The sequence below is a fragment of the Rattus rattus genome, chromosome 2 (assembly GCF_011064425.1).
Source record: "Rattus rattus isolate New Zealand chromosome 2, Rrattus_CSIRO_v1, whole genome shotgun sequence".
In the NCBI taxonomy this organism is placed as follows: domain Eukaryota; kingdom Metazoa; phylum Chordata; class Mammalia; order Rodentia; family Muridae; genus Rattus; species Rattus rattus.
This window is the reverse complement of record NC_046155.1, coordinates 97,944,856-97,961,533: the sequence shown is the minus strand read 5'-3', so window position 1 is coordinate 97,961,533 and position 16,678 is coordinate 97,944,856. Positions and strand designations below refer to the sequence as shown.

General features: G+C 50.4%; 1 protein-coding gene across 2 annotated transcripts in view; it reads left to right on the top strand.

Moving 5' to 3' along the window:
• Positions 1 to 541: 541 nt before the first annotated feature.
• The window catches only part of Slco2b1 (solute carrier organic anion transporter family member 2B1), a 38,075-nt gene continuing 21,938 nt past the window's right edge, over positions 542 to 16,678 (top strand). Inside the window, exons 1-7 of one of the 2 annotated variants that reach the window (XM_032893023.1) lie at positions 542 to 774; positions 6,094 to 6,218; positions 7,531 to 7,668; positions 9,071 to 9,233; positions 11,853 to 12,083; positions 12,410 to 12,508; positions 15,118 to 15,308. In XM_032893023.1, the coding sequence (XP_032748914.1) occupies positions 687 to 774; positions 6,094 to 6,218; positions 7,531 to 7,668; positions 9,071 to 9,233; positions 11,853 to 12,083; positions 12,410 to 12,508; positions 15,118 to 15,308 (1,035 nt within the window). In that variant the 5' untranslated portion in view covers positions 542 to 686. Of the gene's footprint in view, positions 775 to 6,093; positions 6,219 to 7,530; positions 7,669 to 9,070; positions 9,234 to 11,849; positions 12,084 to 12,409; positions 12,509 to 15,117; positions 15,309 to 16,678 lie in introns of those variants that run through there. The other variant, XM_032893022.1, reaches the window with a different exon arrangement.

Here is a 16,678-nt window from a genome sequence, read left to right as displayed (position 1 = left end):
ACTTCAGTAGAAGCAGGACAAAGCTGATAGCAGGGTGGACTCTCTACCGGGGAAAAGAGTGCCATTTAGAGAGCAGCACCGTAGATTCTCAATGAGGTAATGTTTATCGTGAGCCTCAGCCGAGCAGTGAATGCTTCTCTGTGCTTTGTCTGATCACAGCCGAGCTGAAAAACTGGAAATCTGTTTCGAAACCTTTCAGTGCGGTGGGGAAGGGTGGCCAGAGACCTGAGGTACGAGCCATAGTGTGGCGGGGCAGGAGGCGGGTGGGAAACTATATAAAGGCGTGGACCTTGGGCAGGAGGGACCAAAGACTGAAGACGATAGGCATGAGAGTGCATGCAGGTAATTCCGGAACTCGGGAGGCTGAGGCAGGAGGCTTGCAAATTGGAGATCATCTTGGACTACATAGTGAGACTCTGTGGATAGGAAAGAAAAGGGAAGGGAAAGGGAGGCAGGGGAAAGAGAAGATAGAGAGAGGAACAGGAGGGGAGGAAGAAAGGGAGGCAGAGAGGGAGGGAAGAAGAGAGGAGGGACTGGGGCAGGGAGCAGGATGGGAGAGAAGACCCTGAGGGCCACTGTTCTGTTGATGGTTCCCCTTGCAGAGTGGATTGGATTAAGGAAGTCCCATACTGAACAGTTTAACCACTTGTTTGGACTGAACAAACTAAGGAGAGGGAAAGCCATGCATGAAGAACAGTAGACTAACCTGCAGGGCCACGCGAGTGGGGACAGGCGGTGACTCTGGAGGCTCTGGTGTGCAGGTCCAACGTGCAGGTAGGCACACCGGACAAATAAGTAGGTTGGGCTCTCGTGGGTGCCTTCTGCACCAGGGAGGAGGGGCTTCTGTCCCTGTGCTGGATGTGAGAAGCCAAAGGGTCCTGAATCGTACCCTGTGTGACCGAACTACATCTTGTGCTCTGTCTTAGCTGGGGTTACCATTGCTGTGACAAAACAGCGTGACCGAAAGGCAAGTTGTGGAGGAAAGGGTTTATTTGTCTGACACGTCCATATTGCTGTTCACCATCGAAGGAAATCAGGAGTTCACACAGGACAAGAAATCAAATAGGACAGGAATCGGGGGGGGCGGGAGCCAATGCAGAGGCCGTGGAGGGATGCTCCCGACTGACTCGTTTCTCATAGCTTGCTCGGCCTGCTTTCTTATAGAACCCAGGGCCACCAATTCAAGGAAGACACCACCCACAATGGTCTGGGACCTCAGTCGTCAATCACTGATTAAGAAAATGTCTCCCAGCTAGATCTTATGGAGTCATTTTCTTAATTGAGGCTCCTCCTTTCAGTTTGTGTGTCAAGTTGACATATAACCAGCTGGTACACACTGCAAACCTGGGTCATTGCCTCTAGGGCCACTGAGTGTATTTAGGGAGAAGAATTGGGCTCTCAGGGTCTTGTGATTGACTGGAGCTTAGATGTAGGAAGGAAAAAGGTGATCTAGAGACAGTTCATGGATCTGCCAGGACCAAGAAGAGAATTTGGAAGCAGGAGATAGCTCCAGTTGGGATGTGTTGTCTAGGACATTTTGGAAGGTTTATCTGGAACTAATGGAAAACGGCTCTTGGAGGGTGTCAGTCAGAAGGCCAGTCCTGGGAGATACCTACCTCGTGGGCCTAAGACAATGGAACAGAGATTTTTCTGTCCTTCACTGATTCTGGCTTCATTCCTGAAACCCTCTGATAAAAGACTGATTTGCAAGATAAGAAACACACAGCATTATTTAGTCTAAAGTTCATAAGACATGGGAGTCTCCAGTAGAAAACACGAAGAAACTTCGTGTGTTTTTATGCTGGGTCTGATGAAGTATCTGATGTGGAGGGGCAAAAGTGGATAAATGGGGAATGACCTGGTGGTGACAAACTGAGGGAGGGGGACTTAGCCAAGCCTGTTTTGAAATGCTTCGAGGAGAGGGTCATTGAGTAACTGCTTAGGTCACTGACCTGCCGCAGGGGAGGGGGAGGGGAAAAGTACACAGACTGTTTTCTCCATCACTAACATGCCATATGGAGGACCAATGTGTCCTAGGCCCCGACTGTAAATATCGTTACCCATAGCTGTAAGCTGAGGGAGATGGGGGTCAGAACGATCAAGAGACATGTTCAGGCTCACCCTGGAGGCTCGAGGGAGGCTAGGTCCACTCTGGCTTGAGAAAACCTGTATCCAGCTCTACATTCGCACGCACTGCCTTTTGCAATCTGACCCTGGGAGGTACTCTGGGTTGGAACGTGGTCCTGGGCCTTTCTGGGAAAGAATGATCAGAGAGGGAAGGACCAAGCCAGTCTCTGAAGTATTCCCCCTTGCCATGTGGCTGCGGCTAGACGGAGCGCCAGCTCTTACTCGTGAGGGGCAGCCTTGTACCACAGGCTCTCACTGACCAGCTCCTAAGGAGCCATTTTGGATGGCAGATGTTCAGATGTTCTCAAAGCCCAGAGCATATTGCTGGGCTTCTTCCCCCACCCAAAGAGTAGAGCTTTGGACTTTGTGCACCAGAAACAGACATTTCACTAACGGACAGAATGAGCCAGGAAGACTTTGAGCCTTGGAAGAGGAGGCTGAGGTGAAAACCTCGGGAAGGACCAAGAGTGAAGCCGCAAGTACGCTCACCTGAGGCAAGTGTGTGACCCTTTGGGAAGAGCAGGTGAGAGGGGATGTGACTGTCATCTAGGGAGGATTGTCCCCAGTGTGCTCAGGAGCCCAGGCTGAGAGTCCAGGGTCTAGCCTTGGGCTGGGGGATGCATGTTCTGAGCTGGCCCACACTGACTTTTCGTCCCGTCCCTCATCCATTCCTTGCATTTCTTTTTTTTTTTTTTTAAATATTTTATTTATTCATTGTATGTACATGAGAAATTCCTTCAGACACACCAGAAGAGACATCAGATCCCATTACAGACCTTCCACCATGGGTGGGGAATTCAGACCTGCTGTCTGGTTGACCTCTGAGAAATTTCAAGTCAGTGACTTGACCTTCCAGGGGACTCCAGCTGCCACCAGGTTCTGGGTGACCTGGCTGGGTTAAGTGCGCCAAGACTGGAAAAGACATGTGAGCTTTCTCTCCCTGTTTGGATCTGTTCAAGGAGGGCTGTTGAGTTTAACATCTGGATTGGGCTTCCAGGATTCCTTCTCAGAGGCTTGGAGATACAAAGGACTTAGGACACAGAGCTCTGAAAATCATCCATGTGCTGTGGATTATCAAGACCTAGACCAGGTGACAGGCTTCTGCTGGTGAGAGGCGCTGATTTCAGAAGTGGTCCCCTCCATGTCTCTGGGGGCTTTTGCTTTGCAGGCCCACAACCCCTCTTCTTCAGTGATCTTAACAGTCTCCTCCTCTTTCCCCTTCCCAGTGGTGCCCCTACCCCCATCTCCTCCCTGCCAGGTGTTGCTCTCCTCTGTTTCCTCTGGATGTTTGTGCCCCAAAAGGAACTCCTCCCAGACACACGCACTTCCGTTTCCTCAAAACTTTCCAATTACTGTCTACACAGTTCTCTGGAGAGTTATAGAAATAATAAATATGAACATAAAAAGATGCCCGCCATGATAATCAAACCACCCACGCCCCATCCGCCTACCTGGGTGGCATCACTGAAAAGGCTGACCATGACAAGTCAGAGAAGGTACAGAGAGACTGGGATGTTGCTGGTGGGCTTGTAAAATGGTGCATCTCCCCATGGTCTTTGAACAAGTCTGACAAGGGGAGGAAACACGGTGGCCTTCTCCATTTGGACAAGCTCAAACTTAGCCAATCACCCTTGCAGCAGTGCCAGCATGCCCTAGGTCTGGGCCAACCAGATGAGGGGACTGGAGCTAAGCCCAGAAGAGCTGCAGCAAACAGTCAGATGGTTTCTCAAATAGGCAAACACAGACCTGTCACAGGACTCGGCAATTCCACTCCCAGACGTGTGCCCAAGTGAACTGACAGTGCAGGTCACGTGAAACGCTGCACTGACTGTTCACAATACTCCAAACCGCCCAAGTGTTTATCGGTTGGTGAAGGTGTAAACAATGTAATCTACACTTACGAAGGAGTGCCATTCATCCGTAGAAAGGGACGGAGAGTTGACAGAAGCTACAGTGTTGAGCACCCTTGAAGATATTACAGAATCTAAAAAATTAGTTACAGGTGACCAACTACATATTAGATTATTTCGTCTAGGTAACGTGTCCAGAATAGGAAACCCACGAAGCCAGGGAGTAAATTGGGGCTTCCAGAACCCTGCTAAGGAGGAATAGGAAGTGATTGCTTATAGTGCCAGGCTTCCTGCCACGGAATGAAAGAGTTGTGGAACTGGACAGTGGTGATGGCTGTACGATTTTGTAAACATACAAAAACCAAAACGTACTTTATCCCTTGGCGCTGGATCGTGAGCTTTGAGAGTTTTATGGTATGTGGATTATATGTCTTATCGGTCATTTCACTAGCTGGAGTCAGATACCTGACCATAAAACAGCCTAAAGTGTTTGGACTCATAGTTTGTGGGTACAATCTGTCACTATGGAGACACAGGACGTCCGGTTACGCTCCATCTACGTTCAGCAGACGCGGAGAGGTGAATGCTGGTGTCCTGGTGCTTTACTCGCTTTGTCTGTTGTATTTAGTGAGAGGCTACAGGCCAGCGGATGGTGCCACACCATTCTAAGTGGCCCTTCCTCAGTTAAACCTCTCTGGAACCTACCCTCAGACGTGACCAAAGATATGTTTCTCAGGTAGTTGTAAATCCCATTAAGACAATCGCAGTGAACCATGATATGTGTTGATAGGTCCCTAGGCAGGAGGGGTGGCTTTTAGTGGTTAAGGGAGTGTCCTGTTCATGTGGAAGACCTGAGTTCATTCACATCCCCCACACCTGTGGCTCACAAATGTTTGGAGCTCCAGCTGCAGGAGATCCAGTGCCTCTGACCTCTATGAACATTTGTGCACACACCACACACACAATTTACAAAACAATCTTTGGAGTGTGGAGGGCAGGGGGAGAGGATGCTGGAGAGATGGCTGGGTGGTTAAGAGTATGCACTGCCCTTCCAAAGGCCCTGAGTTCAACTCCTGGTACCCACATGGCACCTCACAACCGTCTGATCCCGTCTTCTGGTGTGCAGATATACATGGGGACAAAGGACCATATACATAAAATCATAAATGAGTAAACCTTAAAAACAAAAACAAAATAGACCTCATGCTCAGAGGCATCTCGTGTGAGGAGCACGAAACCTTGGCTTGTGGAGGTTCAGGGTCTCAGCGCCCTTTTTGAGTTTTCCTACGGGAATGGAGATGGAATCCGTGGTCTCAGAGGTGTTCTTAGGTCTCCAGCAGGCCATGAAAGGAGGGGAAACTAGCCTGTGGTGAGAGGGACAAGGAACAATAGAGGACACTTCCCACAGGAAATGGAGGAGGGTCACGCAGGGGAAGCTCTGGTCTCCAGCTGAAAGGATATCGTAGTGTGCTGTAAGCGGTACTTCTGGGGTTTCCACTGGGCAGGAGGTCCCAGGAGATAATAAGGGACGTGTTACCATAGTTACTATGTGAGGATGCCACCATGGTACTGACATCAGGGGTCCCAAACAGAGTCTATTTGTCTAGGCAAAGGCTCTGTGACATGCGTTCTGAGGAGCTGTGGGCTTTGATGTATGACTTGCAGACATGACTGCTTGGCTCTGTGGCCATGTGCATGATGTTGGCCTCTCAGGGCAAGAGGTGTCTGTCTGATAAAAGGAAAGCCTTTATCCCTTACCTCTAAAGTCAATCCTGACCCAACCCTAGTCTAAAGCCCACTCATACTTAACATGTGAGTGGTTGTTCCAGAGCTTGCTGTAGGGGAATGGGAACTGCTTCTCTTGCAGAGGCGTATGCCTGGATGGAGCAAAGGTCTCCAGCAGGAACACAGGGGACCCATGGTCTCATAAGAAAGTCCCTCCCTGGGGGGCAGGGTCTCAGAATCAGAAAGGCTGATGAGACTGCCTCTCAAACCCCCATAACCACCCAGGTCACATTTCCTAGAAACAGTTTGCTCCTGAAGTCAACATGGGTCGAGGGCTGCTATTATCTGGATTTTATCTCATCACTGGGTTGGATGCCCACTGGGCCCACAGGTGAGGGGCCCCAGATGCCAGACAGGAGCACCAAGGCCACAATGGGCGCAGAAGACATACATGAAAGGAAAGTCGGCATGGAGCCTCAGGATGCACAACCCCGAGGGATGTTCCAGAACATCAAGGTATACACTGTCAGGGCAGGGCAGGGCAGGGCACTGTCAGGAAAAGGCAGGGCAGAGCAGGGCAGGGAACCCCCAAGCCTGACTTGGTACCACAGACCAAGTGTCTGCCTTCTTACTTCTTTTCCTTGAGGATGAGTCTGTGGGATAACTCAAGGAAGCTCTGAGCTTGGTTCTGGGCACAAAGAAGGCAACCAGGCTCCCCTTGCAGAGGCTGCTAATGTTAGCCTACAGACGATGGGGCTGGAGGATGACTCCCCTTGCTCCCATTCCCTTGGAGAAATGGAGACAAACCCTACGTCCTAAACCTGTGTAAATACTGAAGTTCTGGCTTCACAACAAGGGCCCCAAAGCCTCACCCAATTGGTGTCAGACCCTGTGTAAGGTGCTACACACTGAGTCTTCTCGGTTACAGCTTTAGTGACAAGGATGAATGTCTAGAACTTACACTTCCTAGGCAAGTCTTCTTCCACTGAGCCCCACCTCAGCCCTCAAGATCTGAATCATCTCAGTGATCCTAGGAGGTGGGACCCTTGCCCTTGTACTAATGAAGAAATTGAGGCTCCAAAGTACTGAGAAGATATGTTAAGCTCTGGCCTAAATTCTCCTGGATTTTGGTTCTTAGAAGCAGGCTTTTCTCCCTCTAGGAGATTTGCCAGATTTTTCCCGGAAGGCTAGGTTGTTTGGGGTGAGGTGGGGTGGGACAGCTTGGAGAAGTCAGAAAAGGGAGTGTCCCCAGAGCATCCCTGTGAAAATGGGTGCAAGTGGACGGGGAGCTTTCTGGGGGAGGCGGGTAGTGCTATATAGAGAGCAGAGAGGAAGGTCCGGCCCAACCCCTGGGGAGATCAGAGGGTCTGAAGGGCTCTGATGCTTCTGTGGTTTTAGTCAAGTGTGTCTCTGGTAGCCCCCACATCCCCACGTTCTACCTTAGCTTGTTAACCTGAGTGAGACTCCATGGGTTACTCCAGTTAACTAACTCTCTCTCTCTCTCTCTCTCCTCTCCTCTCTCTCCTCCTCTCTCTCTCCCCCTCCTCCTCTCCTCCCTCTCTCTCCTCTCTCTCTCTCTCTCTCTCTTCTCTCTCCCTCTCTCTCTCTCCTCCTCCCCTCCTCTCTCCCCTCCCCCTCTCTCTCTCCTCTCTCTCTGCCTTTTCCCCCCTCCCTCTCTTCCTCCCCTTGACTCTGTTTACCCCCCCCCCCGACTCTGTTTACCATCTTCTATTCCTTGCTTATCTTTCGGCCTCACTCTCCTCTCCCTCTGTCTCTCCGACTTCTGATGGTGTCCGTTCACCTGCCACCATCACCGCCTCTCCTATAGTTCTTTGTCCTGTGTCACAGTATACTGCAGCTGGCACAGCTCATGATCTCGGGCTACCTCAAGAGCTCCATCTCCACAGTGGAAAAGCGCTTTGGGCTGTCCAGCCAGACCTCAGGGCTGCTAGCTGCTTTCAATGAGGTATTGTTCCTACAGCCCCCATCAGGAGTGCATGCTGAGGAAGCCCTACACGCTACCTCCACTAGCCCCCTTTATTATACCCATAAATATTTCCTCCCCATGCCCACATGCAGCCCCCAACACGGCCTGCCCCCCACATCTTTCACAGCATCCTGGCCCAGGGTTGAAGCCCAGAAAACCCCCCTCATGCCTTCATCATCCTAGTAGGAAAAAGAGACCCAGCCATCATGCCCTTAGAAGCCCTTTGCTAGAGAACATGAGACTTTTTCTCACTTGCCAGAGTTGGGTAAACACCCACCCTTCTTTTGGCTTATTTGTGTCTTGGGTCCTGTAGCTATTGTCTGTCCCAGGAAGGATTCACAGAGTCACTTCTGTCCCTGAGAGAGGCTCAGGTTATCTCCAGGACACCCTCTAACTAACCTTGAAGTGACAACAGGGAGGGGTGACACTGCAGTGGAGGTCTGGCCCCAGGATGCCCGGGATCCACAGGCCCCGTCTGTGGCCCTCAGCCAGTCAGGGAGAAGCTGAGCGATGCACTTGGATTCAGTGGGAATCAGTTCTGCTGGACTTCAGCCATCTCCCACCAGATGTTGCCTCTCTCAGGGAAGGGAAGGCTCTTCTCTCTCAAGCCCATCAGACTTCTGTGAAATGCTTTTCCTGGGTAATAAGCCACACCCCCTAGATAATGTGCCCCACAGCTGCACAGCGTCTCTTCCCAGATGGGTCTCAGAATGATGCTACTCTTAGATCTCACATGTGGGAAGGGAAAGTCAGTCCATTTAGTAGTAGTCCCTCTACTCCACAGTCAGTTCCCCACAAACCCCTCCCTATTGATACAGCCCACTCCCTTTGTGGACCCTGGAGCTCACCCACTCTACCCATAGCTCCCTGAGATTCTGAGTCTAAAACTTGGAATTCCAAGCCTTAAAACCCCCTGGTTTCAGACTGTATTTGTATCTTGCATTATTGAGGCCCGTGAAGCTCTGAGTCCCTTCCCTGACTCCTCCTCCAAAGTGAACTTGACCAGACAGCTCTATTCTCATTTTTCTCCTCTAAAAAAGGCAACGAGATCTTCCCCTTCCTAGGAAGACTCAAAATCTGCATGCTGTTGTCAGTTTTGCGTTCTGGTTGTTGTTGAGATGGGGCCTCTCTTCGTAGCCCGGGCTGGCCTTGAATTCCCAGCTATTCTCTAGCCACACTTATTCTCTGGAGTACTGGAATGGCAGGCGTGAGCCAACACGCCTGGCTTAGAATCTCCATTCAAAACATATCCAGATGGTTCTTGCTCAAACCGGCCATCCCAGTGTACAAACAGCAACACTGAAGGTAGCCACAGAGGGGATGGTAGAGGCCCTCGGTTTCGGACTCTGCCATGTTTTAATTGTCATTTCACCCTTTCCAGGTAGGGAACATATCCTTGATTTTATTTGTGAGCTACTTCGGCAGCCGAGTGCACAGACCCCGGATGATCGGCTGTGGGGCTATCCTGGTGGCGGTGGCAGGGCTGCTCATGGCACTCCCTCACCTCATCTCAGAACCATACCGCTACGACCACAGCAGCCCCGGTAAGAGCCTGGGCAGGAGATGACTGAGGGACTCCGATCCTGAGCATGGAGCCCATCCCCAAGCAAGCCAGGGTGGGCATCACCGTCCAGAGTACCCAATGGTCCACCCTAGCTCACCCCAGTCTCTCTGATCCCAGTTCATGAAGGGTGACTGAAGCGCAGAGGTGAAATCTAGTCTTCCCTGGGCGAGAACCTGCTCTTATGTCTCTGTGGGGTTTCGCGGTGGGAATGAATCTATAATCCAGCCTGCTTTAGGGCCTGGCACACAGGAGCTTCTTGGGAGAAGTCTACAGAATAAATTAACGGCATCCTACGGTGGCTCCTGGATGCCACTCATAGTTTGAAGCATTTTGTTTGTATTTGTGCATTTAATTGGGAGGTAGAAACAGGAAGATAAGTTCTAGGCTCTCCTTGGCTACGTATTGAGCCAAGGGCCAGCCTAGGATGCATAAGACTATGTCTCATAAAAGAGGGGGAGGGGGAGAACCAATACTTGAATGGGTAGATGAATATAGAAAAAAAATAATAAAATAAGAGGTAACAGGATTTTGCTGAGGGCCCAGTTGTCTCTTAGAGCAAGCAGCCCAAGTGATCATTTTCCTCTCCTCTTGCATCCATCCATCCATCCATCCATCCACTCATCCATCCATCCACTCATCCATCCATCCACTCATCCATCCATCCACTCATCCATCCATCCAATGATTCATGAAACACATCTACAATTCTGCCTACTCTGTACCCAACCCCTCAGAGCACTCAGCCTTCTCTCTGGGAGGCTCCCAGCCCTGGAGAGGAGGCAAACAGACAGAAACCTTAGCATGCCAGGTTCATCTCTGAAGTGCTAAGACCTGGAGGTGAGATCATGAAGCAAACATCCTGGAAGTTATGGGCGGAGTGAACACGGCTGTTCTACACAGCACCTGGATGCTTAGAAGACCAGGAGAGGAAGCCACAGGAGCCCCGGGTAGGGGATGTACAGCAATAGCTGGAAGGAGCTACCAAGGCATAGGGGGAGAAAAGATGAACATTGCAGGGAGTGGGATGGGGCATGAACAGGGTCCCCCAAAGTGACAAAGTATAGAGAACATGGAGAAGGCAGAGAACCACGCTTGGTGGTTCATGCCTAAGGTCCTAGCACTCAGAGGCAGAGGCATATGGATGACCACACATTTGAGGTCACCCTGGGATAGGCTGCCCAGGCCACATTGTGAGCTCTTGTCTCTTAAAAAAATAAACAAAACCAAAAAACTGCTGAGTGGGTTTCTAGAGGTGAGAGGACAGCATCTTAGGATGCTGCAAAGAAGTGCCGTCCTCATGGCTTCTGCTCAGAACTTCCACTGCAGCAGAGATTTTTCTGTGCAAGGTTACCCTTTGTCATCCTACTGGCTCCGAGCTCTTCTCATGTCTGAGCCTTGGTGTTCACAAGATCGGCTCAAAGGTGGCCGCGACTGGAAGCTCCAAGCCCTCTCCCTGCTCTGACAACCACAGCTCCTCAGTTTATCTGTTCTGCAGTAATTGTACAGCCATGTCGCAGGCTAGGCCATCTCCAAGGTCCTGGAGACCCAGGAATAGTAAATGTGACCTCTAGGGTGACTATCTACTGGGAGCTAGACAGGGACACCTCTCACCACCTTGTCAATGCCCCCATAGGGCAGGGGTTACCACAATTGCCTCAGGACCTGGAGGCCAAAGAGGGAGATACAAAGGGCAGGCCCACAGCTGGAACCATACCTAGACCCCACCCAGAACTGTTCTGCATTCGTTCTAATGTCTAGAGAACATCTGTTCTGGGAGACTCATTGGAGGGGTGAGGACCAGAGAGGCAAGGGTTACACAGGATGAGGGACAGCCACTGAGGACAGTGGGACAGTCAGTGATGACTTTGGTTGCATGGTTCTTTCCAATAGCTAGGTGTGGCTCTCTTGGTTGGTTTGGCAGCTCTGGGTCCCTGCTGTCACAAAGAGAAGGCCACTTCACCATGTTGGGGGTAATAATAGAACAAGGGTCTCCTTGTTTGCTCACCAAATATTGGTCAAGGAGTAAATGTCTGGAGCTAAATTAAGAAAACACCCTTTTCTGCACCCTGTGTACTGAACTGACACAGCTTCTTCCCCAAATGAATGTCAAGGTCACCAGAGCCCTCCATGGTCTGGGGTCTTCCTGCTCCTCCCAGCCCTGCCTGCTCCTACTCTGTGACTTGCTGTTTGGAACATCTCCTTCCAACTCTGTGCCCTTCTGAGGCCCCAAGTTTGCTCTACTGTGACTCTTCCAGGAATATCCTCTCCTCCCCTCCTTTCTGGAAAAATCTTATTTGTTATTCTCCACCCAGTTCAAATTCTACCTATGCTGGTCACCCCTGCTCCTCCACCCAAGAGCCACCACTGTCATGACCCTTCTGAATGCCCCTGCTCAGAAAGGTGAACCGTGGCAAGCTAAGAGCAGGAACTGTGTGGTTAGACGGTAGGGCCAAGCTGGTTGACATGTTTCTGTGTCTGTGAACCCTAGGTTTGAGGAGAAAGAGTGACTTACACCCAAGCACTCAGAACATTTTCTAAACTTCAGTGAGTATTGTTTACCTTAGTTATGGTCATAGTTCTTATCCTCTTCTCTCAGAAGATAGGTCACAGGACTTTGAAGCATCCCTGTGCCTGCCCACAACTATGGCTCCAGCCTCTGCCCTGTCCAATGACAGCTGTTCCAGTCGCACAGAAACCAAGCATCTGACTATGGTGGGGATCATGTTCACAGCACAGACCCTGCTTGGCATTGGCGGTGTGCCCATACAGCCCTTTGGGATCTCCTACATCGATGACTTTGCCCACCATAGCAACTCACCCCTCTACCTGGGTAAGGATGGTCTCTTCCCTTAAGCTCTGAGAGGGGAGCCAGGCCCAGGAAGGGGGAAGAGAGGCCAGGTAGAAGGATGGGCCAAATAAATCTGGAGAATCCTAGAGAACTCCCCAGTCCTGACTAGGAGACACGATGCTCTTGCCATGTAAGATTGGGTAGTGAGAGGCCCACTCAGGGTGGTCACAGACCTGCTGAGGTAGCTAGGGATCCACTAAGAATAGGTGAGGACCCACTAAGGTATGCAGGGAATCTACTGATGGTCGGTGGCGAGATTCTGACGGTGGATGGTACCACAGGATTCTCACCAAGGCTTTGTATTACAGGAATCCTGTTTGCAATAACCATGATGGGGCCCGGCCTGGCCTATGGGCTGGGTAGCCTCATGCTACGCCTTTACGTGGACATTGACCGGATGCCCGAAGGTGAGCCTCTGGGGGCTCAGGGGTGCCTCGGGGGCCCACATGCACACTCTAACTGATCCCTAAACTTTCAGGAGGCACAAAACCAGGAACCCATAAGGCAGCCTCAGCAGAAACACTGACCATGAATGAGTCTTTTCCTTCGACTCTCTGGGTCTCAGTTTCCACATGCTTGAGACAATCTCTATCCTCCTGTCCCCTGAGGCTATCACCAGAATCTGGTGAAATATCAGAGATAAACTGTAAAGTGCCATATTTTGAGGCATTGTGCCCTTTGTCACCACCAGACCTTACTGCATACCCTCCCTTCCCCAGGCACAGACACACTGTTTACAGATAATAAGATATACTCTCTTAGCCTGTAAGGAGCACCATCCCCAGTGGGGAAACTTCTTAAGACCCAGGCCATAGCATCTGAGAATTTAGAGCAGAGCTCGGTCACTTGTGCTTTTCCTTGGACCTCTCCCTGCTGAGACATGGCCTGGGGGAGCTGAAGGACCCTTTTAGCCAAGCAACTACCTCAGAACCTGAGAAACTCCTGGAGGTCCCATTTGGGAAACTGTATTCTCAAAATCAACTAGAGGTCAGAGTGGGCCAAGGAGTCTGGGTAAATGTTGGTCTGAAGGTGGCCAGGAAGGTCTGTAAGGGCCCAAGAGCCCTAGATCCCTGCATGTGCAGGGGGATGGAGGGTGGGGGATGGTGTCCTGTTAGAGCAGGTTACTGTGGCTTCTCAGCTGCCTGCTTGTCATACCAGCATATGAGTGCCAGGCGTGCCTTCGGCCTTCTTCTGCTCAGAAGTCCCTCACTTGGAGATTTTTCTAGCAGGTCCTAGAAGCCACCAACACCACATGTCCTCTAGCTTTCTCTCGTGGGTTCCCTGAGCCAGGACAGGTCTGGACAGTTCTGTAAAACCATCACAAGTGTCAATACTGCCTATCTCTCTTCTTTCTAGAACACTGGGCTCCAACACCAGTGACTAAGGGGCTCTGGTAGCAGCCCCTTGATGCTCTGAGGGAAAGGCCCTGGGAGTCGGGGTAGCCTAGGTTTTCCCAGATGCCTCCATTTGGGAGGGATTATATGTTTTCCATCTGTTGATATCATCTTGGCACACAGGATGAATGTTGCCTCCCAGATCATTTCTTCATGGGGGATTTGAAGGGTGGGCGGTCCCTGCCTGCTGCAGGCATAGACTAGCATATGCTTGAAGAGGAACTAGACTCTCTGGCCTGGCATGAGGCCAAGGCAGACGAGAAACAAGGAAGGCATTGAATTCCATCAGTGGAGAAGCCACACCCATCCACGATCTGGAACCGAATCTGCTAAGTGCCAACTGTGCACCCTAGCCCCTGCCCAGAGAAGCTCAGGACCCAACACTCGGAGAACAGGCTGTGAGAGCTGCCGCTGGTGCTAGTGGGGACTTGTATTTTTATAAAGTGCCTGTGATGCTGGGGTGTTGTGTGACTTCTCCTGGAGAGAAGTGAGGAAACGTCTTTTCACCCCAGATAGGGCAACGATGACAGGCCAAAGAAACAATTCCATGTTAGGCAAGCTCAGGGAGCCAGTGAGTGCTGGAGTCACTCTCAGGAACCTGGGGGACTCAGGGGCACCACTGAGTCCCACCGCATCATGAGTGACAGCACACAGAAGCTGCACCCCTAGAAGTTCCTACACAATGATCCCACCAGAGAGGCTTCTCCTGCCCGAAATTGCTTACTGCTGTTGTAACCTTAGAGAGGGGCTCTTTGGATCTGGTTAAGTTTCTCAGCCTCCTGATGATTCAGTTCAGAGAAATAGCTACCCAGCACGGGGAGGCTAAGGGAAGGTGTCCGCTCTTTAACCTTTTGTTTTAGAAGCTTTATGTGCAGTTGAGCATTGTGTTCTAATTAAAATGCATAAGGGACCACACCCACAGGATAGGACTTGCGAAAGGAACACATTTGTTAAGCGCCTTCCCACACAACTCTATGGGCATTTGAAGCAGGTCTTCGGTAACTCCAAACGGTTCTACTAAACATGGTCTAAAGACAGCAGCAACCCCACCTTCATTCGATTCAGTAATAATGCTTTGTCTAATCGTGGAAAATGCAATGGGACTAGAAATGGGAGAGGAGGAACACAGAACGATAAAACTCACATCCCTTGAAGTGCTTCTCCTGTCTGTCTTTCATAGACTTTGTTTGTGTTTTTGAGACAGGGTCTCCTGTAGCCCAGACCGGCTTCAAACTTAGTGGTTACTTAGCCAGGGTGACCTTGGATTTTTTGATTATATTACTTCCACTTCCCAAGTGCTCAGCTTAGATGTTTAAATTTTTAATTAAATTTACTTGTTTTAGCTATATATATATAATGTTTACTGTAACATATTTTTTCTGTAATTCTCTCAACAACCCTATGACATATAAAACCTTGATTCCCGATGCTACTAATATCTATGTGTCACAGTGGAAGAAACTAAGGCACAGAGATTAAGAAGCTGGCCTGAGGTTGTAGGTTATCACTGGGTTCCAGGCATCCCCCGCCCCAGTACTGCGTTGGCCCCTTGGTTGAAGGTTCTCAGAGGCAGAGATGACGGCCAACCGTGACACTAACATCATCATGGTTTTCTCTTCCAGGAGGCATCAGCCTGACTCCAAAAGACCCCCGATGGGTGGGTGCCTGGTGGCTGGGCTTCCTCATCTCTGCAGGCCTGGTGGTCCTGGCTGCCAGCCCCTACTTCTTCTTCCCCAGAGAGATGCCCAAGGAGAAATATGAGCTTCACTTCAGACGGAAGGTCTTGGCAGGAGGGTCCTCGATTGGCAGCAAGGTAATTACCCTCTGTGTACCAGCCCCAAATCAGGCTCCAGTACCCATCATAATGCTTCCGAGGGAGGCTTTATCCTTCCTGAGCAAACTTCACTGCCTCCTCCTAACAGGCATCCACAGTCTGAGGCTATCATGGGTCCCTCCCATGATCCAGGAGCTGGGGGGTCCAGAGGGAGGATGAAGTGATTTGCTCAAACTCAATGAATAAGTCCAGGATCATCGGTCACTTAGAAATGTTGGGGATCCTGACCATGCGAGAAGATGCTGATGAGTGGAGGGTATAGAACTTGGGTGTAGGGAGAGCTCCTGAGACTCTTCCAGGGATCTGAGAGAGACATGAGGACACTGGCAAGTACAGAGAGGACAGCCGAGGAGGATGCTGGGTGCAAACGACCTCAGCATAGGGTTCCACAGCAGACATGAAGCTGGCCTTGCCGGGCCCAGTGATAGAGCTGAGTGTACATTGAATACTCTGAGTCAGGCTGGTGGGAGGCTTTGCCCAAGGTCACATGACTGAGAGGCCAGGAAGCATAAACCACAGGGCAGGATAGATGATTCTAAGACAGTAAGTTGCTTCCAAATTGAAAAAAAAGAAGACAGACAATAACCTTATATATTTATATAACCTTATATATTTATTATATATATTATTATCATATCATTATTATTATTATTATTATTATTATTATTATTATTATTAGGGTCTGAACCTCTCAGAGGTGGCACATGCAGTGGCAGGGGCTCTACAACTAACCTATGTATGTCTGGAGCGCCTCCTTCTTAGAACAAAGTTTGACCTAGCACAGTAGACCTGAAAAGGTCATTTCTTTTTTTTTTTTTTTTTTGTCGGTTTTTTTTTAAATCGAGGGTCAATTTATTAGAATATGTGAGTTCAAGTTTGTCTAAGCTCCAGGTCCATCTGCCCTACTGAGCCTTCTCAACCACCTCACCCCCCAGGGCCAAAGACACCTCAGGTTGGGACAGCCATCAGGGCCAGAATCACAAAACCTTTGCTGGCTTCAAGACTCAAGGGTATACTTGGAGGGACAGGAAGCAAGGCTCTTCCGCAGCTTTACCAGGTGCTGGGTGAGTGGAGGCCAGGAAGAAGCCATGTTGCCCGTGCCGGGGGCAGGGAGCAGAGCACCAGTGGGTAGGAAATGGTATAGGCACTGGCTCTGCTGTCCTGGGGTAGGGCTTGCCCAGGAGTGATACTTACTCTGCAGTGTGGTTCTCAGCCGATGGCTGGGCTAACAATGCCTGTGTTTGCTCTGGAGGCAGGGGGTGGGCTTGGAATCTCATTTCTGCCTAGCTTGGGCAAGATTCAAATTCCCAGAACCTGAAAAGGAGTCCTTGGAAATAGGAACTGTCACT